The sequence below is a fragment of the Thunnus albacares genome, chromosome 2 (genome assembly GCF_914725855.1).
Source record: "Thunnus albacares chromosome 2, fThuAlb1.1, whole genome shotgun sequence".
NCBI classification, from domain to species: Eukaryota; Metazoa; Chordata; class Actinopteri; order Scombriformes; family Scombridae; genus Thunnus; species Thunnus albacares.
In genome coordinates this window covers 39,124,000-39,146,108 of record NC_058107.1, presented here as the reverse complement: position 1 = coordinate 39,146,108, position 22,109 = coordinate 39,124,000, and the positions used below count along the sequence as shown (strand labels likewise).

Below are 22,109 nucleotides of genomic sequence, written 5' to 3'. Positions count from 1 at the left end.
ACTAGAGAAAATATAGCTGTAGCTGTCGCTGTGTATGAACTAATACAGGATGCAGCTAACATATATTACATACTCACAAAATGATCAAATTATATGAAATGAAATTCTAGAAATGCACTTAAGCATAAAAAGCAAAGATACATACAGACGATGCTGCCATATACGTAGGATGAGTGCAGACGGATGCAGAGTAACTGACTGCAGGTCTGTGATACTGGAGTAACTACTGAAAATACCACATTCAACCACTAGATGGTGCCTAATCAACAATTTAACAAATTAAATACAACTGTAACAGAACAAGCCTCATCATCCTGAACTGGATCCTCAACGTCTGGACGAACACGCTGACGGATGCTAAACGCCGTTTCTCCCGCTGCGGCCTGCCTGAGGAGAGGAGGCTGTCAGCGCTGGACGGCTACGACTGCACAACCAACAAAGATCGAAACCTATTGGAAAAGAAGAAAAACACAAGAACTCGCTTGATGCTCGACTTTTACTTCCTGAGCGATAGACGATGCCACCCCAAGAGAACGCACTGAACTTTGTACAGGACGCTGCTGCAACGACGGTGTTTCGCTTGTTTTTTCTCTTTTTATTATAACTTTTTATTATTGTCATTTTGTGCTTGTTTTTACCTTTAATGTCTTTTTTTGTAGTTATGATACAGCTAATGCTAAAGCTAGTGCTGGAGGCATCGATGAGTCCAAGCTGATAGAAGAGATTTCTGCACACTTAGATCTGCAGTGTTTCACTTTATTTTGACCTTTCAGTCTGTCAGACCTTCATCACAGCATACGTGAATGTAAAACACCTGTGTGCATCCTGGTGGTAGAAGCTCCGCCTCCTGGGAAATGCAGTCCCCAACCCTTACATACACATGGTCAGCTGCACAACAATGCAAGGGAGATAAACAAAGGAAGTAGAGATGAAGATTAAAATAAAACTATAAAAATAATAAGTGGAAGTGGGGCACACCGCTCTTGTTGCAGCTTTTGTCACCATCCTTTACGTCTGTTGAGTATTTGACCCTTCTTTTTTCATATACACAGTCTGTTTGTGCCACTGTTGGTCCAGCGTCCCTGCTCTCATTCTTAGTCAGTCTTTCCATTGACTACATCTCCTCAACAATACTCAGCCACTGTCCTGGGCTTGGAGGGTCATTTTTCATCCAGTTCCTTGTTATGGCCTTTTTACATGCCGAGGTCAGTATTTTGAATTCCTTCTGGGGTCAGACCCAGGTATGATATCCGGGGGTCCCTCGGTATGTGAACCACTCTGTCCCAGAACCCCTGTAATTTTACACATGACTAGAAAACATGTGTGTGATTGGCTCATCTGCCCACATTGTCTCCAGCATTGCGGGAAATGTAGTTTTTAGTACTGAATGGAGTACTGTGAGGCATACAAATGGAAGCTACGATTGTTATACAAAACAAAAAAGGGGTGAAACAGTGAGTATGGGCAATATAGAAAAAACATATACAATCAGGAAGCACTTATAGTCGTTCTGTACATATATAAAGTGAATCTTCACCTCTCCTCGCTATGATTCCAGTGCATTTAACATATTGAATGACCAAGAGGGGCAGATATGGAAAGAGAGATATGCCAGATGATGGACTGACACTTTAAATACACTTCAGCCTACAGGCCTCAGTCAGGATTTTGATATTTGTGTTATGATGTATTTCAAGATGTTTCTCTTCTTCATTTCTTGTGTAGAATTTGGGGTCTATGCTTCATGATGGCCCTCACCTCCATAGATCTTTATCTATTTTTGATTGAGATGCTTGTTTTTCTTATTTTTTTGGATTTATAATGGCTTAACCCCGATCCCTCTCAAAGCCCCATTTACTATGTAATGAAATATTACGCATATATGTATGGCACTACTATAAGCTGCTTCCTAGAAACACTGTATAGATCTAAGTGTGCAGAAATCTCTTCTATCAGTTCCAGTACAGCTGAAAAAACAAATATTTGAAGGTGTCTCAAATCAAAGATGGGATGGTTGTGGATGCAGCTCACACTCAGGTACAGTGTTATGTGTGTGACTCTGACCTCAGAGTTCAGCAACGACAAAAACTTTCTTCTTCTGTTCGTTCGGTTTCACTAACGCTGACAGGGATTTCCAGGATTCTGTGCTGTGGTGATTGTTCTCTGGCATCACTTCCTGTTTCAGTCATTCCTCCTCCGACTTCTCTAATTCTTCTCTTCTTCCTCTTTCTGTCCAAACGAACAGATGATTGAAACAGATTTTACATTCAAAACATGATCAGATTATAAAATCTACTTTATTACAGATTCATTTAACAGTTTATTAAGTAGTTAAATCTCCTCCATCAGCTGCAGTATTAAAATGGATTAGTTATAATAAAACCTCTGTACTTACAGTATGGGACGGAGTCATTTTAGTATAATGGGGTATTTTTACTCCATAAACAGACAAACATTAACGTCCTGTTCAGCCTGAGAGCATCTTCATCTTTATAATGATAGTTTTTTTTTATTTTTTTACCTTATTGAACACATAAAAATAAGAACAACTGGGGGGTTTGAGACATGAATTTTCAGATATTAAATAAAAATATTGAATAAAATCATAAATGTAATGTTTTAGTAGCTTTGTTATTCTTAGAATATTAAACAGTTTTTATTGTTCTGCTTGGAATCAAATTCAGAGAGTAAAAATGTAGGTTTGTGAGAGAAAATCAAGTAAATAACACAGCAAAGCAATCAGCACACTGCCATCCCCACATCATGCTTATGTAGGAGTATTTCTACACTGCTGTGTAGGTACTTTTACTGCAGTATTTCTTCCACCAGTGGTTATAGTTGTTGACTAATAAACACTTATATCTACTGATAGCTTCATTGTAGTGCCTTATAAACCATTTATTTACTCTTTATGGACTGAATATTCATGATAAATACATGGACTTGAGTGTGACTGTAAAATGGATGCAGTGGTAATAAAAACATCAGGTGTTTATATGATTATCTGATGCATAATGAATAAATGAAGAGTTCTGTGAAGAGTGAAAACATAAAAACACTATTAACAGCAGTGATGATGTCATCATGTACAAACAGCTCCTTGTGATGTCATCATCTACAAACAGCTCCTTGTGATGTCATCATGTACAAACAGCTCCTTGTGATGTCATCATGTGGTCTAAACACTCAGAGGTTTGACCTGATAAAAATGATCCAGGATCAGGACGATGATGACTGACTGTTTTTGATGACGAGTGTCCATGAATGTAAAAAAAGGGATTCTGTGATCCTGTAGAAACGTGGATGACCTGATCACCTGATTGGTGGATTTGAATCACACGTGTCAGGCGGCGGGGCCACCGAACGAAATCAGGAAGTGAGAAAGAAACAAGTTCCTGCTCAGAAAACGCAAAGCAGACAAAATCACAGACACAGAGAGAGTGACAGTTAGCAGAGCAGCTGACAGGACTGTGCAGGTGTGTATGAAGTGTTTCTGTGTGTTCAGTGTGTGTGTTAACAGTGTGTAATGGATGCAGTGTGTGTGTTATCAGTGTGTAATGGATGCAGTGTGTGTGTTATCAGTGTGTAATGGATGCAGTGTGTGTGTTATCAGTGTGTAATGGATGCAGTGTGTGTTATCAGTGTGTAATGGATGCAGTGTGTGTGTTAACAGTGTGTAATGGATGCAGTGTGTGTGTTATCAGTGTGTAATGGATGCAGTGTGTGTGTGTTAACAGTGTGTAATGGATGCAGTGTGTGTGTGTTAACAGTGTGTAATGGATGCAGTGTGTGTGTGTTAACAGTGTGTAATGGATGCAGTGTGTGTGTTATCAGTGTGTAATGGACGCAGTGTGTGTTATCAGTGTGTAATGGATGCAGTGTGTGTGTTAACAGTGTGTAATGGATGCAGTGTGTGTGTTATCAGTGTGTAATGGATGCAGTGTGTGTGTGTTAACAGTGTGTAATGGATGCAGTGTGTGTGTGTTAACAGTGTGTAATGGATGCAGTGTGTGTGTGTTATCAGTGTGTAATGGATGCAGTGTGTGTGTGTTAACAGTGTGTAATGGATGCAGTGTGTGTGTTATCAGTGTGTAATGGACGCAGTGTGTGTTATCAGTGTGTAATGGATGCAGTGTGTGTGTTAACAGTGTGTAATGGATGCAGTGTGTGTGTTATCAGTGTGTAATGGATGCAGTGTGTGTGTGTTAACAGTGTGTAATGGATGCAGTGTGTGTGTGTTAACAGTGTGTAATGGATGCAGTGTGTGTGTTATCAGTGTGTAATGGACGCAGTGTGTGTGTATGTTATCAGTGTGTAATGGATGCAGTGTGTGTGTTATCAGTGTGTAATGGATGCAGTGTGTGTGTTATCAGTGTGTAATGGATGCAGTGTGTGTTAACAGTGTGTAATGGATGCAGTGTGTGTGTTAACAGTGTGTAATGGATGCAGTGTGTGTTATCAGTGTGTAATGGATGCAGTGTGTGTGTTATCAGTGTGTGATGGATGCAGTGTGTGTGTTATCAGTGTGTAATGGATGCAGTGTGTGTTAACAGTGTGTAATGGACGCAGTGTGTGTGTGTGTTATCAGTGTGTAATGGATGCAGTGTGTGTGTTATCAGTGTGTAATGGATGCAGTGTGTGTGTTATCAGTGTGTAATGGATGCAGTGTGTGTGTTATCAGTGTGTAATGGATGCAGTGTGTGTGTTATCAGTGTGTAATGGACGCAGTGTGTGTGTTATCAGTGTGTAATGGATGCAGTGTGTGTTAACAGTGTGTAATGGACGCAGTGTGTGTGTGTGTTAACAGTGTGTAATGGATGCAGTGTGTGTGTTATCAGTGTGTAATGGATGCAGTGTGTGTGTTAACAGTGTGTAATGGACGCAGTGTGTGTGTTATCAGTGTGTAATGGATGCAGTGTGTGTTATCAGTGTGTAATGGACGCAGTGTGTGTGTTATCAGTGTGTAATGGATGCAGTGTGTGTGTTAACAGTGTGTAATGGACGCAGTGTGTGTGTGTGTTATCAGTGTGTAATGGATGCAGTGTGTGTGTTAACAGTGTGTAATGGACGCAGTGTGTGTGTTATCAGTGTGTAATGGATGCAGTGTGTGTGTTATCAGTGTGTAATGGATGCAGTGTGTGTTATCAGTGTGTAATGGATGCAGTGTGTGTTATCAGTGTGTAATGGATGCAGTGTGTGTGTTATCAGTGTGTAATGGATGCAGTGTGTGTTATCAGTGTGTAATGGATGCAGTGTGTGTTATCAGTGTGTAATGGATGCAGTGTGTGTGTTATCAGTGTGTAATGGATGCAGTGTGTGTTATCAGTGTGTAATGGATGCAGTGTGTGTGTTATCAGTGTGTAATGGATGCAGTGTGTGTTATCAGTGTGTAATGGATGCAGTGTGTGTGTGTTATCAGTTTGTAATGGATGCAGTGTGTGTGTTATCAGTGTGTAATGGATGCAGTGTGTGTTATCAGTGTGTAATGGATGCAGTGTGTGTGTGTTATCAGTGTGTAATGGATGCAGTGTGTGTTATCAGTGTGTAATGGATGCAGTGTGTGTTATCAGTGTGTAATGGATGCAGTGTGTGTGTTATCAGTGTGTAATGGATGCAGTGTGTGTGTTATCAGTGTGTAATGGATGCAGTGTGTGTTATCAGTGTGTAATGGATGCAGTGTGTGTGTTATCAGTGTGTAATGGATGCAGTGTGTGTTATCAGTGTGTAATGGATGCAGTGTGTGTGTGTTATCAGTTTGTAATGGATGCAGTGTGTGTGTTATCAGTGTGTAATGGATGCAGTGTGTGTTATCAGTGTGTAATGGATGCAGTGTGTGTGTGTTATCAGTGTGTAATGGATGCAGTGTGTGTTATCAGTGTGTAATGGATGCAGTGTGTGTGTTATCAGTGTGTAATGGATGCAGTGTGTGTGTTAACAGTGTGTAATGGACGCAGTGTGTGTGTTATCAGTGTGTAATGGATGCAGTGTGTGTGTTATCAGTGTGTAATGGATGCAGTGTGTGTTATCAGTGTGTAATGGATGCAGTGTGTGTGTTATCAGTGTGTAATGGATGCAGTGTGTGTTATCAGTGTGTAATGGATGCAGTGTGTGTGTGTTATCAGTTTGTAATGGATGCAGTGTGTGTGTTATCAGTGTGTAATGGATGCAGTGTGTGTTATCAGTGTGTAATGGATGCAGTGTGTGTGTGTTATCAGTGTGTAATGGATGCAGTGTGTGTTATCAGTGTGTAATGGATGCAGTGTGTGTGTTATCAGTGTGTAATGGATGCAGTGTGTGTTATCAGTGTGTAATGGATGCAGTGTGTGTGTTATCAGTGTGTAATGGATGCAGTGTGTGTTATCAGTGTGTAATGGATGCAGTGTGTGTGTGTTATCAGTGTGTAATGGATGCAGTGTGTGTGTGTTATCAGTGTGTAATGGATGCAGTGTGTGTTATCAGTGTGTAATGGATGCAGTGTGTGTTATCAGTGTGTAATGGATGCAGTGTGTGTGTTATCAGTGTGTAATGGATGCAGTGTGTGTTATCAGTGTGTAATGGATGCAGTGTGTGTGTGTTATCAGTGTGTAATGGATGCAGTGTGTGTGTTATCAGTGTGTAATGGATGCAGTGTGTGTGTGTTATCAGTGTGTAATGGATGCAGTGTGTATGTTATCAGTGTGTAATGGATGCAGTGTGTGTGTTATCAGTGTGTAATGGATGCAGTGTGTGTGTTATCAGTGTGTAATGGATGCAGTGTGTGTGTTATCAGTGTGTAATGGACGCAGTGTGTGTTATCAGTGTGTAATGGATGCAGTGTGTGTGTGTTATCAGTGTGTAATGGATGCAGTGTGTGTGTTATCAGTGTGTAATGGATGCAGTGTGTGTGTGTTATCAGTGTGTAATGGATGCAGTGTGTATGTTATCAGTGTGTAATGGATGCAGTGTGTGTGTTATCAGTGTGTAATGGATGCAGTGTGTGTGTTATCAGTGTGTAATGGATGCAGTGTGTGTGTTATCAGTGTGTAATGGACGCAGTGTGTGTGTGTGTTATCAGTGTGTAATGGACGCAGTGTGTGTGTGTGTTATCAGTGTGTAATGGACGCAGTGTGTGTGTGTGTTATCAGTGTGTAATGGATGCAGTGTGTGTGTTATCAGTGTGTAATGGACGCAGTGTGTGAGGACGACCTCTGTTGGCTGCAGTTGGATGACTTCAGGATGCTGCTCATCAAAAGCATCGAACCTTCAAGAATCACTCCTTACCTCCGCCAGTGTCAGGTACTCCTCCTGCTCCTCCTGCTGCACCTCCTTCTCTCTGTTTTATATCTCAGCTGTTCATTGGTTGTATCTGTGCTGTCAGGTGATCAGTGCTGAGGATGAGGAGCAACTCTTCAACGACCCCACCCTCGTCATCAGGAGAAGAAAAGTCGGTAAGAAAGTCGTCTGTGATGAGACGGAAAGTTCACCACAAAACTCCCAAAACAGCTTCTGATAATTAAACTAAACCTCGTTTCACTCAGAGAACCAATCATAACCTGGATTCATTTTACTCATCGTCTTCCACATGTTACATCTGGCTCTAGTTGTTGCTCCAGAGGTCACCAGGTCATGTGCGGATCTCTGAGGTTGCTTCCTAGTCACTGAAGTCACATCCAAGTCATTGAGATTATGTCCGAACGTCACAAGTCAACACAGGTCATGTCAGAGTCACCCAATAAATGTTTCAATCATAGAGGTCACATTCTAGTCAGCCACAGGACACAGGTTGGGTCATATTCACACAGGTCGCCTCCTGGTCACTGAGAATATGTCATGAAAGTCACATCTGAGTCACTGAGGTTGTGTCCTGGTCAAGTAGCATTCTAGTCACCAACTTTAAATTACTCTCACACCTTCTAACATTTTATAATTTCCCCCAGAATCCTAATTGGCCCAATCAAGTTGTTTTGGTTAGATCCATAGACTTGGGTACATATGCCAGCAAAGCCCTGCTATACCCACACCTGTCCAGCAGGCGGCAGCATACAATAAGCAGCATGCGGCAGGTATGACAGGTGCTCCGGCAGCTCTGTTGGCATACTCCTTTGTTTTAAACTTTGTAAATTACCAAGTTTGCAGTTGGAACTGTGTTCAACAAAAGCCCGGAAGCAACAAACGTTTTGTTTTTGGACGAACACTCTTCTTCATGAGTTTTTGGAAGCACTCGTCCTCCAACTATCAATGCACACAAGGCTTTTACTGAAGAGAAACCAGCAGTGATAAGTTGATTATATCTCTGTACCTTCTGTTATCGGGAGATATTCACCAGTGCCAGAAGCTCCCTCAAGTAGTGTGACCCAGAGAAGACCTGCTACACAACAACAAACCTACAGATCGTAGTAATAGTTGGGAATGGAAGCAACAAAACCCCTTTAACAATGAAAACAAACACCCTGGGGAGCACAAGACTGTGGGGTCGGAGTGTGCGTTTATATTAGGGCTGATATTTGTTTCAATCACAGATTTGATCATAATTATAAGCTTATTGAATCTGTGTGGTTTAATGCACTTTTAACTAAAAACAAGCCTTTATTATTAATTGATTCTTTCTATGGATCTCCTGATCAAAACAACTATCAACTGTTGGAAGAATCATTTATCTCCTGCAAGGACTGTGACAAGGTTGTTTCAGTGCAGAGCATGGCATGTTCAAGGCTCTAACAAGTTTTTGTTATCCTTTGGATTTGCAACTAATTCAAGAGCCGACTCGAGTAGGTAAAGTAAGTCAGACTGTTATCGATCTCGTTTTGGTGTCTGATCACTATGATTTCCAGTGTAGCATATCCCACCAGAAGATGGTCTGACACTTAAAATGATGATTTTAGATTTATTGGAAATCCCAAAACCAACATGAGAGCTGTGTGCAAAACACAAAACAAGTATATTAGATACTTTACCACAGTTTCAGAGCATTACCATAGTTTAACACTGAATGTCTTTGGGGTTTGGACTGTTAGTCAGACACAACCAGACATTTCAAGATCTAACCTTGGACTGTGGGGAACAAAGAATCAAGACAATAATCGGTAACTTCACTGGTGGATACTGCAACATGTGATGAGGTTCCCACGTACACTTTGCTTTACTTTAAGAGGTCACAGGCTGGAAAGGTTGGGAACCACTGCCTTAGACACTCAGGTCACATCTATCATGTCCATGTTACTAATTTAATAATCACTAAGCTACTTCTGACTCCCTGACCTTTGACCTGCAGGAGCCCTGCTGGACATTCTGCAGAGGACAGGGGTCAAAGGTTACACGGCATTCCTGGAGAGTCTGGAGCTGGATTATCCTCAACTGTACAGCCGCATCACGGGGAAGGAGCCCAACAAGACCTTCAGCATCCTGATTGGTCTGTTTACCTGTTTGTGTACCGTCTGTCTGTCCACCTGTTTCTCTGACTGACTGACTGTCTCTCTGTGTTCAGACACAGCAGGTGAATCTGGCTTGACTCAGTTTCTGATGTCGGAGCTCAGCCGCCTACAGAGGTTGCTGCAGGGAGAGCGTCGGCGACGCCAGCAGGCCTGCTCTGTCGTCAAGGAACAGGTTGGCATGGCAACCAGGTTACTAAGGAACAAGTAAAGATGGAGATCACAAAGTTCCCTGATGACAGGTGGTACTGGGCTGGTTAAATCATTGTGTTTTGGTGTTTTGTTTGTTTGTTCATCGCGGTCTGCAGGAGGCGTCGTCTCGGCAGCAGCAGCTGAGGGACCGCGAGATAAGAAAGCTCACTGAGCGCGTGCAGAAGGTGCGGGAGGAGCGGGAGCGGCTGAGCGAGGAGGTGAAGCAGCTCAGAGATCACAACTACAGTCTGATGGCCGACATCAACACTCTGAGCCAGGAGAAGAGCAACAGCCTGCTGGCCAACAGAGACCTGCAGATAGAGGTCAGCTGACCCCTGACCTCCGACCCCTCACACTCTGCTGACCCCTACAGGAAGCTGCAGGTAACCTCTGACCTTTTTTGTGCAGGTGGAGCGTCTGAAACACACGGTGCTGCGAGCAGAAAGCCAGACTCGACTGCTGAGACGACGAACACTGAGACCACTGCAGGAGGTAGAGACACCTGTTTACTAACACCTGACACTTCACCTGTTTACTAACACCTGACACTTCACCTGTTTACTAACAGCTGACACTTCACCTGTTTACTAACAGTTGACACTTCACCTGTTTACTAACAGCTGACACTTCACCTGTTTACTAACAGTTGACACTTCACCTGTTTACTAACACCTGACACTTTACCTGTTTACTAACACCTGACACTTCACCTGTTTACTAACAGTTGACACTTCACCTGTTTACTAACAGTTGACACTTCACCTGTTTATTAACAGCTGACACTTCACCTGTTTACTAACACCTGACACTTCACCTGTTTACTAACACCTGACACTTCACCTGTTTATTAACAGCTGACACTTCACCTGTTTACTAACAGCTGACACTTCACCTGTTTACTAACAGTTGACACTTCACCTGTTTACTAACACCTGACACTTCACCTGTTTACTAACAGTTGACACTTCACCTGTTTACTAACACCTGACACTTCACCTGTTTACTAACAGTTGACACTTCACCTGTTTACTAACACCTGACACTTCACCTGTTTACTAACAGTTGACACTTCACCTGTTTACTAACAGCTGACACTTCACCTGTTTACTAACAGCTGACACTTCACCTGTTTACTAACACCTGACACTTCACCTGTTTACTAACAGTTGACACTTCACCTGTTTACTAACACCTGACGCTTCACCTGTTTATTAACAGCTGACACTTCACCTGTTTACTAACACCTGACACTTCACCTGTTTACTAACACCTGACACTTCACCTGTTTATTAACAGCTGACACTTCACCTGTTTACTAACAGCTGACACTTCACCTGTTTACTAACAGTTGACACTTCACCTGTTTACTAACACCTGACACTTCACCTGTTTACTAACAGTTGACACTTCACCTGTTTACTAACACCTGACACTTCACCTGTTTACTAACAGTTGACACTTCACCTGTTTACTAACACCTGACACTTCACCTGTTTACTAACAGTTGACACTTCACCTGTTTACTAACAGCTGACACTTCACCTGTTTACTAACACCTGACACTTCACCTGTTTACTAACAGTTGACACTTCACCTGTTTACTAACACCTGACGCTTCACCTGTTTACTAACAGTTGACACTTCACCTGTTTACTAACAGCTGACACTTCACCTGTTTACTAACACCTGACACTTCACCTGTTTACTAACAGCTGACACTTCACCTGTTTACTAACACCTGACGCTTCACCTGTTTACTAACAGTTGACACTTCACCTGTTTATTAACACCTGACACTTCACCTGTTTACTAACAGTTGACACTTCACCTGTTTACTAACAGCTGACACTTCACCTGTTTATTAACAGCTGACACTTCACCTGTTTACTAACAGCTGACACTTCACCTGTTTACTAACACCTGACACTTCACCTGTTTACTAACAGTTGACACTTCACCTGTTTACTAACACCTGACACTTCACCTGTTACTAACAGTTGACACTTCACCTGTTTACTAACAGTTGACACTTCACCTGTTTACTAACACCTGACACTTCACCTGTTTATTAACAGCTGACACTTCACCTGTTTACTAACAGCTGACACTTCACCTGTTTACTAACAGCTGACACTTCACCTATTTACTAACAGTTGACACTTCACCTGTTTATTAACACCTGACACTTCACCTGTTTACTAACACCTGACACTTCACCTGTTTACTAACAGTTGACACTTCACCTGTTTACTAACAGCTGACACTTCACCTGTTTACTAACAGTTGACACTTCACCTGTTTACTAACACTTCACACTTCACCTGTTTACTAACACTTCACACTTCACCTGTTTACTAACAGTTGACACTTCACCTGTTTACTAACACTTCACACTTCACCTGTTTACTAACAGCTGACACTTCACCTGTTTACTAACAGTTGACACTTCACCTGTTTACTAACACTTCACACTTCACCTGTTTACTAACACCTGACACTTCACCTGTTTACTAACACTTCACACTTCACCTGTTTACTAACAGCTGACACTTCACCTGTTTACTAACACTTCACACTTCACCTGTTTACTAACAGCTGACACTTCACCTGTTTACTAACACTTCACACTTCACCTGTTTACTAACAGCTGACACTTCACCTGTTTACTAACACTTCACACTTCACCTGTTTACTAACAGCTGACACTTCACCTGTTTACTAACACTTCACACTTCACCTGTTTACTAACAGCTGACACTTCACCTGTTTACTAACACTTCACACTTCACCTGTTTACTAACACCTGACACTTCACCTGTTTACTAACAGCTGACACTTCACCTGTTTACTAACAGTTGACAAGAGGACACAGGGGAGAATACAAAAGTGAAAACAAACACTAGTTTCTACACTACATTGCCAGAAGTATGTGGACAGCTAAACATACGTGTAACGTGTGTAACATACGTGTAACGTGTGTAACATGTGTGTAACGTGTGTAACATGTGTAACATGTGTGTAACATATGTGTAACATGTATGTAACATGTGTAACATGTGTGTAACATGTGTAACATGTGTGTAACATGTGTGTAACATGTGTAACATGTGTGTAACGTGCGTGAAACATGTATGTAACGCGTGTAACGTGTATGTAACGTGTGTGTAACATGTGTAACATGTATAACGTGTGTAACGTGTGTGTAACATGTGTAACGTGTGTGTAACATGTGTGTAACGTGTGTAACGTGTGTTGGATGTTGGTGTTAGAGGCCTTGAACACATCTGGAGCTCATTGATTAATACATTAAAATGTGTGTTTTCAGAGCAGGAGTCTGGCTCTGCCCATGGAGACCTTCTTCCACCCCAACAGACTGGAGGAGCAGAAAGAGGAGAAGCAGGAGGAGATAAAAGAGGAGAAACAGGAGGAGAAAAAAGAGGAGAAACAGGAGGAGAAGCAGGAGACACAGCAGCAGCAGCAGCAGCAGCAGCAGCAGGAGAGTCCAGCTGCTCCACAGATGAACCTCCTCACTACAGTGTTCAGACTGAGGAGAGAACTCCACAGAGCAGAGGAGCAGAGAGCCAGGGTGAGGAGGAGGAGGAGGAGGAGGGTGAGGAGGAGGAGGAGGGTGAGGAGGAGGAGGAGGGGGAGGAGGAGGAGGAGGGGGAAGAGGAGTTTATCTATATAGCATCTTTCACAGACAACAGTCACAAAGTGTTTCGCAGACAAAGAAATAAAATCAAATACAATAAAAACAAAATAAATTAAACAAAGACATCAGATAAATATTCAAGGAGACACAAGAGACAAATTAAAACATAAAATACCACATTCTACCTACATGAATAAATGAAAATAAATTTAATGTGAGTTTCAAAACTCATGAATTGGTCAAAAATCAAACAAGATTATGCAGAGAAGACGAAGATGAGGATAAAGCCCCGAGGTTCTGCCTGATTGATGAGTGAAGATCATCAGGACCAAAAATCAGGACTTTATCAGCTTTATCTGCATTTAACTGTAGAAAATTATTTGCATTTGAACAGTTGTTCAGTACAGAGAGTTTATGAAGCTCATCAGGTTTAAATGAAAAATACAACTGGATGTCATCAGCGTATAAGGAGCAGATGTTGTTAAAACTACTGATGATCTGTCCCAGTGGCAGCATGTATATGGACAATAAAATGGGTCCCAAGACCGATCCCTGGGGGACTCCCTGGGGGACACCACAGGGCAAGGCTGCAGAGTCCGACACAAATTCACCTACAGAGACCGACAAAGATCTACCTGTGAGTCATGATCGGTCCAGGTGTGTCAGTGATGTCAGGTGTCGGCTCCTATTGGTCGGCTCAGGTGTGTCAGTGATGTCAGGTGTCGGCTCCTATTGGTCGGCTCAGGTGTGTCAGTGATGTCAGGTGTCGGCTCCTATTGGTCGGCTCAGGTGTGTTTGTTTTTCAGAGTCTGGAGGATAAGGAGGAGCTGGAGCTGCGGTGTGCTCAGTTGAAAGGAGACGCCCGGATGTACCGCCAACGAAACAAACAAGCCCTGAGACAACTGGAGGAGGTGATCGGAGAGAGAGACAAGGTGAGGAGGAGGGGGAGAGAGGGGGAGGAGGAGAGAGAGAGATGAGGTGAAGAGGAAGAGGAGGATGATGAGGATGATGAAGGCTCTGGCTGGTTTCAGGCTCTGGCGTCGCGGGCGGAGCAGCAGGAGGAGGCGCGGCTGCTCCTGCAGGAGAAGGATCAGTACAGGGAGCAGGTCCGACAGCTCGCCGAGCAATCTGATAGGCTGGAGCTCCTCCTGGTGAGGTCACAGGGGGAGGAGCTACAGCTGAGGACACGCCTCCGCAGACTCACCTGCAAAACGCACGAGGTGAGGAGGATGAAGGTGATGATGATGTCATGGTGATGTCATGATGATGTAATGATGAAGACTCTGTCTCCTGCAGTGTGAGAGGAGCAGCGAGGAAGAGGAGGAGGCCACAGAGAACGTCACTAAAGGTGAGAGGACACCTGTCAGTGATGCCACACGTGAATTGCGTATGTGATCATGTGACTTGTGTGTCATCATGTGACCTGCATGTTCAGGCAGCAGCGAGGAGGTCCGCAGCGTGACGTCAGGGGAGAACGAGGAGGCGGCACAGCAGCAGCAGGACTCTCCTGCAGAGTCTAAACAGACACCCAGCACTGCTGCATCATGGGTAATATACCTGATGTTTCTACCTGTCAGCTGAGACGCTGCGTTTAAAGACCTCAGATCCTTTAAATGTAAAAATACTTCATTACAAGTAAAAGACCTGCATGAAAAATCTACAGTAAAAGTACATAAGTATTATGAGCTTGATGTAGTTAAAGTATTGCAGTAAAAGTACATAAGTATTATGAGCTTGATGTAGTTAAAGTATTGCAGTAAAAGTACATAAGTATTATGAGCTTGATGTAGTTAAAGTATTGCAGTAAAAGTACATAAGTATTATGAGCTTGATGTAGTTAAAGTATTGCAGTAAAAGTACATAAGTATTATGAGCTTGATGTAGTTAAAGTATTGCAGTAAAAGTACATAAGTATTATGAGCTTGATGTAGTTAAAGTATTGCAGTAAAAGTACATAAGTATTATGAGCTTGATGTAGTTAAAGTATTGCAGTAAAAGTACATAAGTATTATGAGCTTGATGTAGTTAAAGTATTGCAGTAAAAGTAGTGGTTTGGTCCCTCTGACTGATATATTATTATATATGACATCATTAGATTATTAATAGTGAAGCATCAGTGTTAGAGCAGCATGTTACTGTTGTAGCTGCTGGAGGTGGAGCTAGTTTACACTACTTTATATACAGTTAGCTAGTTTAGTCCAGTGGTTCCCAACCTAGGGGTCGGGCCCCTCCAAAGGGTCAGCAGATAAATCTGAGGGGTCGTGAGATGATTAATGGGAGAGGAAAGAAGAAAAAACAAAGTTCTGATACACAAATCTGTTTTCAGTTTTTGGACTTTTTCTCTAATCTTTGATTTTTGCTGAAATATTGGATCATTTGAACATTTATTGAAATGAAAGCATGTGAGAAGTTTAGAGGGAAAAATCACTATTTGGTGGAGCTGTTAACAACTCATAGACATGTGAAATGTGACCCCGACTACACACTGCTTTTTGTAAGACGTCAAAAGACAAAAAGGTTGGAAACCACTGGTTTCATCTTTAACAATGTGTTGTATTTTAAAAGCTTGTTATATTATCCATTGTGTCAAATCTTCATCTGAAAAGTAACTAAAGCTGTCAAATAAATGTAGTGGAGTAGAAAGTACAATATTTCCCTCTGAAATGTAGAAAGTAGCATCACATGGAAATACTCCAGTAAAGTACAAGTACCTCTAACTGTACTTAAATACTTGAGTAAATGTATTTAGTTCTGGATCAGTGCTGATGGTTGTCTGTGTGTCTGCAGGAGGAGGAGACAGACGGTTGTCCGTCCTCCAGAAGTCGACCAAACTTCTGTTATCGCAGGTAAACGTAGATTCTTGCTCATTAAAATATAAATCACGACTGCAGGTTTGAGTGTCAGTCTGAGTGTTCTCGTTTCCATGACGACAGGAAGCGAGCTGTCAGGTCAAAGTTCATCTCTAGGGTGTACGCGGCCTGTAACCTTGACGACAGCAGCGGGAGTGACATCACGGACTCTGACTGAAAATCATGTGACTTCAAACAAAACAGTTTATTATGTTTCTATCGTACTTTGTGTATTTCTGCCTTGTTGTGATTCAGTTTGATTTCAGATAAAACACCTCTGTTCTCTTTCATTCTGTTTTCAGCTTCTCACTAACTGATCTGTTTTGTTTTCGCTGTATGTAAAGTAGCCTTGGGTTATGTGAAGGGTGTTTAAAATGTAATGTATTATTCTTTTATTAAAGAAATAATTAAACACTGTGAATGATAACAATAAAAAATACTCTCCTAGTTACATGACATACTGAGTCCAAACTGTAAGTCAAAAGTCTGAAAATCTCATTGAATGTGACTTTAGTGAAACCTTTCTGCTGTCTGATGTATTAAACACACTTTATAAAACAAATGTTGTGATGTGAAATGAAAAGGAGGTCAGGAGGAGAGATGTTCCTGACGTTTGTTAAATAAACAATAAATCTACTGTCACACAGACAGACAGCACATTTTATATTCACATACCCTGAAATAAATGATCATAAAACTTGACATAACTTATAATCTTGACTTAGTGTCTCATGAGTATTTTTATTTTTGACAGTCTTAATAGTTTTATAGTCTTTAATATTATGTTTATATTATGTTTTTGTCTTTTATGGAAGAAATGTCCATTCTGTGTTTATCACTGGAAACTCAATAAAAGCCTGTTTTCATGTGCAGCATCTGTTTTTATTGTATTTTATTAACTGTCAAAAAATCAAACAAAAATATGAATCTGAGCAGCTGTTAGAAGAAAATGAAATGACAAGAAATGTGTTTCTTGAATTTTGTGTCTAGAATTTACGACCTTTTCAGCGATCCCTGAACGTCTCAAAGCTTTCCGTTGCCGTGGTGACGGTCAGACGCTCCTGCAGGTGAGTGAAACGAGAACCGACAGATTGACTCAAACAGACTTTATATCTTCAAAGAGACTAAAAAAAAACCGTTCAGAGGCCCAGAAACACTCACTGCTCCGACCCGGGGAACAGACCTCCGACCCGGGGAACCGACCTCCGACCCGGGGAACCGACCTCCGACCCGGGGAACAGACCTCCGACCCGGGGAACAAACCTCCGACCCGGGGAACAGACCTCCGACCCGGGGAACAGACCTCCGACCCGAGGAACAAACCTCCGACCCGGGGAACAGACCTCCGACCCGGGGAACAAACCAACCTCCGACCCGAGGAACCGACCTCCGACCCGGGGAACAAACCAACCTCCGACCCGGGGAACACACCAACCCGACCCGGGGAACACCCTGGGCTAGAGGGTCCGGACCAGCGTCAGCAGCATGTGTGACAGCAGAGAGGTTCCGAGCGGGAAGGTGTACCGGCAGCTGTTTGACGCTCAGGTGGGTCAAAGGTCACAGTGTGAAGGTGAAGGTGAGTTTTAACTGGGTCAGACCTCCAGGTGAGTTAAACTGAACCGTTGAAGGGTTTAAATAAAGTCAGAATCACTCAGCAGAGGCCAGTTTGTGTGCTAACAGCTAACTGTTTGTTTTAACTGGTTTTAGCTGGTTTTTAACTGGGTTTAACTGTTTGTTTTGAATTGGTTTAACATGAGTTAACTGTTTTTTAACTTGTGTTAACTAATGTTAACTGGTACTAACTGGTCTAACAAGAGTTAACTGGTTTATAACTTGTTTTAACTGTTTTTTTTTTTTAACTTGTTTTAATGGTTTTAACTGGTATTAACTGGTTGTTTGTGTGTTTACAGGTTCAGCTGTCCAGATCGCTGCTGGCTGGACGCAAAGACACGAGGACAGACTGTCTGTCTGCTGAACACAGCGACACACACTGCAGCACAGCCAGCAGGTAACAGACAGGCAGATGTTCTCACATTTGTAAATATTTCAATATTTCTTTACTTCATCGTCGACATTTTTCTGTTTTATTTTAAGTTGTCTTTACTTATCTGTATATATATATATTTAACAGCAAAATCACAATTCTTCTGTTTGTATTTGACTTGTTGTTGTTTATATATCTGTAATGTTGTAATGTGTTAACGCGTCTTTATTCCAGCAGCTCTTTAATAATAGTGCGTTCTTATCTTATTGTTATTTCACACTTGCTTCTGTCTTGCAAACGTATGTTTCCAATGTCAATAAAGCTGTTGGTGAATTGAAACTGTCGGTCCAGATGTGCTTGATATCAGAATGAACATCTGCCTCTCTGTCTGTCAGGTTGTTGTGTTTGTCCAGCAGGGGGCAGCAGGTGGATGATGATGATGATGATGATGATGATGATGATGCCATAAATGATGTCAGCAGACTTCCTGACACTGTGGGTTGGTATCATGCTTCTGTGACCTCACCAGGATCAGCTGATCTTTGACACAAATCCTTTAACTGATAAATATTGATCTCTACCTGTACGACCTGACAGCCAATCACAGCTCCATCCCTCTCTCTCTCTCTCTCTCTCTCTCTCTCTCTCTCTCTCTCTCTCTCTCTCTCTCTCTCTCTCTCTCTCTCTCTCTCTCTCTCTTGTGTTTCAGTGGTCGATCGTCCAAGCTCTGACATCATCGAACGACTGACGCAGAAGAAAAACAAAAAACACAAAGAAGCTGTGAAACAGCTGGATGCAGAGCTGACAGCACTCACACAGGTACACACACACACACACACACACACACGCACACACACACACACACACACACACACACACACACACCTGCTGCTCTCTACCTGAGATGATTGACATGTTGTGTTCTCAGGTGTGTGAGACTCAGGTGAAGGCCATCAGCATGGACCTGCTGTCCTCTCTGCAGGACGTGAACCTCAGATTGGACACCCTGAAGGTCAGAATGGAGCAGCTGGAACACGTCAGTCTGCAGGTACACACACACACACACACACACACACACACACACACACACACACCACACACACACACACACACACACACACACACACATGTTTACATTCCAGATTGCTTTTACACATGTCGGGTTTTTCAGACTTAATCTGATGTTACAGAAATAAATGAATGAATGTGTGTGTGTGTGTGTGTGTGTGTGTGTGTGCAGGAGCTGTGTGGTCTCTGGGAGGAGGTGGAGGAGGAGGTGAAGCTGAAGAAGATCAAGATCATGGAGCTGAACCACAAACTGACTGAATGTGAAACACAACGAAGCAACAAGGTCAGACTGAGTCTCAGCTTTCAGCACATGGTCTTCCTCTCTGAGTAGAGACAGCCTGTGTGTGATGTTGTTGTCCTGCTGTGTGTGTGTGTGTAGATCAGAGCTGTCCTCAGGATGTACTGCCACCTGCTGGAGAAGATCAGCTCCCAGCCGCCCGCTGACATCCACAGTCTGATCCACAGCGAGGCCACGGTAACACTGACCTCTGACCTCTGACCTCTGACCTCTGACCTCCCACCCTGCCGATAATAACCTGACTGACAGAGAGATGCGGTAAATTATGTTATTCAGTCTGTAATGTAGCTGTAATACAAATCCAAACTGTTAGTTTATAGCCTGGCTCGAAATCTCCACTATTGCTGCTGGTTGGTGTGCAATGCATTGTGGGATACTTGGCTGTCAGCTCCTCGTGTATCCTCGATAAAACAGGCGGAGCAAGTACACATCCGGGCGTTTGGTCCAAACTCGGCTGATTGTGGACTTTGCACTGGAACAGTAGTCAGGCTGCAACTGATGATGTTTGACAAGAACGCAGGTTGACGAAGACCTTCTGTGTGTCTCAGATGCTGAATCAGTCCCTGCTGGCTAACCGACGCAGCGCAGCTCGCCTCCTGCTGCTCCTCCAGGAGGAGAACCTGCAGCAGGAGTCACTCCTCCATCTGCACTGGGAAGACTGTCTGAACCGCTGGAGGAGGAGCAGAGTCAGCCAGGTCATAGACAAGTTCAGGTGGGTGAGAACCAGGTTTTAGACAGGTCCAAACACATTATAGACAGGTCCAAACACATTATAGACAGGTCCAAACACATTATAGACAGGTCCATACATGTTATAAACAGGTCCATACATATTATAAACAGGTCCAACCAGGTTACAGACTGGTCCAAACACATTAAAGACAGGTCTAATTATGTTATAGACAGGTCCAAACACATTATAGACAGGTCCAAACACATTATAGACAGGTCCAAACACATTATAGACAGGTCCAAACACATTATAGACAGGTCCAAACACATTAAAGACAGGTCCAAAAACATTATAGACAGGTCCAAACACATTATAGACAGGTCCAAACACATTAAAGACAGGTCCAAACACATTATAGACAGGTCCAAACACATTATAGACAGGTCCAAACACATTAAAGACAGGTCCAAAAACATTATAGACAGGTCCAAACACATTATAGACAGGTCCAAACACATTAAAGACAGGTCTAATCATGTTATAGACAGGTCCAAACACATTAAAGACAGGTCTAATTATGTTATAGACAGGTCCAAACATGTTATAGACAGGTCCAAACATGTTATAGACAGGTCCAAACACATTATAGACAGGTCCAAACACATTAAAGACAGGTATAATTATGTTATAGACAGGTCCAAACATGTTATAGACAGGTCCAAACACATTATAGACAGGTCCAAAAACATTATAGACAGGTCCAAACACATTAAAGACAGGTCTAATCATGTTATAGACAGGTCCAAACACATTATAGACAGGTCCAAACACATTAAAGACAGGTCTAATCATGTTATAGACAGGTCCAAACACATTATAGACAGGTCCAAACACATTAAAGACAGGTCTAATCATGTTATAGACAGGTCCAAACACATTATAGACAGGTCCAAACACATTAAAGACAGGTCTAATCATATTATAGACAGGTCCAAACACATTAAAGACAGGTCTAATCATATTATAGACAGGTCCAAACGCATTATAGACAGGTCCAAACACATTAAAGACAGGTCTAATCATGTTATAGACAGGTCCAAACACATTATAGACAGGTCCAAACACATTATAGACAGGTCTAATCATGTTATAGACAGGTCCAAACATGTTATAGACAGTTCTAACCATGTTATAGACTGGCCCAAACGTGTTCAGGTAGGGCCTGTTCAGTGTCTGTAGTGTCAGTAGTACCAGTAGTACCAGTAGTACTTGTGTAGTATCAGTAGTATCAGTAGTACTTGTGTAGTATCAAAAGTATCAGTAATACCAGTAGTACTTGTGTAGTATCAGTAGTACCAGTAGTACTTGTGTAATATCAGTAGTATCAGTAGTACTTGTGTAGTATCAGTAGTATCAGTAGTACTTGTGTAATATCAGTAGTATCAGTAGTACTTGTGTAGTATCAGTAGTATCAGTAGTATCAGTAGTATCAGTAGTACTTGTGTAGTATCAGTAGTATGAGTAGTACTTGTGTAGTATCAAAAGTATCAGTAGTACCAGTAGTACTTGTGTAGTATCAGTAGTATCAGTAGTACTTGTGTAGTATCAGTAGTATCAGTAGTACTTGTGTAGTATCAGTAGTATCAGTAGTACTTGTGTAGTATCAGTAGTATCAGTAGTATCAGTAGTACTTGTGTAGTATCAAAAGTATCAGTAGTATCAGTAGTACTTGTGTAGTATCAGTAGTATCAGTAGTACTTGTGTAATATCAGTAGTATCAGTAGTACTTGTGTAGTATCAGTAGTATCAGTAGTATCAGTAGTACTTGTGTAGTATCAGTAATATCAGTAGTATCAGTAGTACTTGTGTAGTATCAGTAGTATCAGTAGTATCAGTAGTACTTGTGTAATATCAGTAGTATCAGTAGTATCAGTAGTACTTGTGTAGTATCAGTAGTATCAGTAGTACTTGTGTAGTATCAGTAGT

At 42.1% G+C, this 22,109-nt stretch overlaps 2 protein-coding genes across 4 annotated transcripts in view; both read left to right on the top strand.

The window, feature by feature from the left end:
- Positions 1 to 3,159: 3,159 nt before the first annotated feature.
- On the top strand, positions 3,160 to 16,969 carry card9 (caspase recruitment domain family, member 9). 2 transcript variants are annotated; one of them, XM_044337899.1, is made up of 14 exons: positions 3,160 to 3,476; positions 7,156 to 7,275; positions 7,358 to 7,427; positions 9,251 to 9,388; positions 9,464 to 9,582; positions 9,716 to 9,922; positions 10,008 to 10,091; positions 12,925 to 13,185; positions 14,058 to 14,183; positions 14,283 to 14,471; positions 14,548 to 14,599; positions 14,687 to 14,799; positions 16,039 to 16,097; positions 16,185 to 16,969. In XM_044337899.1, the coding sequence occupies exons 2-14, from the start codon at positions 7,162 to 7,164 to the stop codon at positions 16,276 to 16,278; spliced, it is 1,626 nt and encodes a 541-aa protein (XP_044193834.1). In that variant the 5' UTR covers positions 3,160 to 3,476; positions 7,156 to 7,161; the 3' UTR covers positions 16,279 to 16,969. The 2 variants fall into 2 exon arrangements, with proteins under 2 accessions (XP_044193834.1, XP_044193827.1); XM_044337892.1 differs by lacking the exon at positions 3,160 to 3,476 and having other exon boundaries at positions 7,129 to 7,275.
- A 467-nt stretch (positions 16,970 to 17,436) lies between these two features.
- The window catches only part of ccdc180 (coiled-coil domain containing 180), a 37,053-nt gene continuing 32,380 nt past the window's right edge, over positions 17,437 to 22,109 (top strand). For both annotated transcript variants that reach the window (XM_044335109.1, XM_044335100.1), the window contains exons 1-8: positions 17,437 to 17,645; positions 18,011 to 18,108; positions 18,480 to 18,583; positions 18,794 to 18,903; positions 19,013 to 19,132; positions 19,325 to 19,435; positions 19,532 to 19,627; positions 19,999 to 20,162. In XM_044335109.1, coding sequence (XP_044191044.1) covers positions 17,586 to 17,645; positions 18,011 to 18,108; positions 18,480 to 18,583; positions 18,794 to 18,903; positions 19,013 to 19,132; positions 19,325 to 19,435; positions 19,532 to 19,627; positions 19,999 to 20,162 — 863 coding nt within the window. In that variant the 5' untranslated portion in view covers positions 17,437 to 17,585. The remainder of the gene's footprint in view (positions 17,646 to 18,010; positions 18,109 to 18,479; positions 18,584 to 18,793; positions 18,904 to 19,012; positions 19,133 to 19,324; positions 19,436 to 19,531; positions 19,628 to 19,998; positions 20,163 to 22,109) is intronic.

Bases quoted from the DNA above. Each gene is read 5' to 3' on its own strand.
- card9 (XM_044337892.1), top strand. From the start codon at position 7,135: ATGCAGTGTGTGTGTTATCAGTGTGTAATGGACGCAGTGTGTGAGGAC. The intron at 10,092-12,924 runs GTAGAGACACCT...GTGTGTTTTCAG, and splicing joins CACTGAGACCACTGCAGGAG to AGCAGGAGTCTGGCTCTGCC. The intron at 14,472-14,547 runs GTGAGGAGGATG...TGTCTCCTGCAG, and splicing joins TCACCTGCAAAACGCACGAG to TGTGAGAGGAGCAGCGAGGA.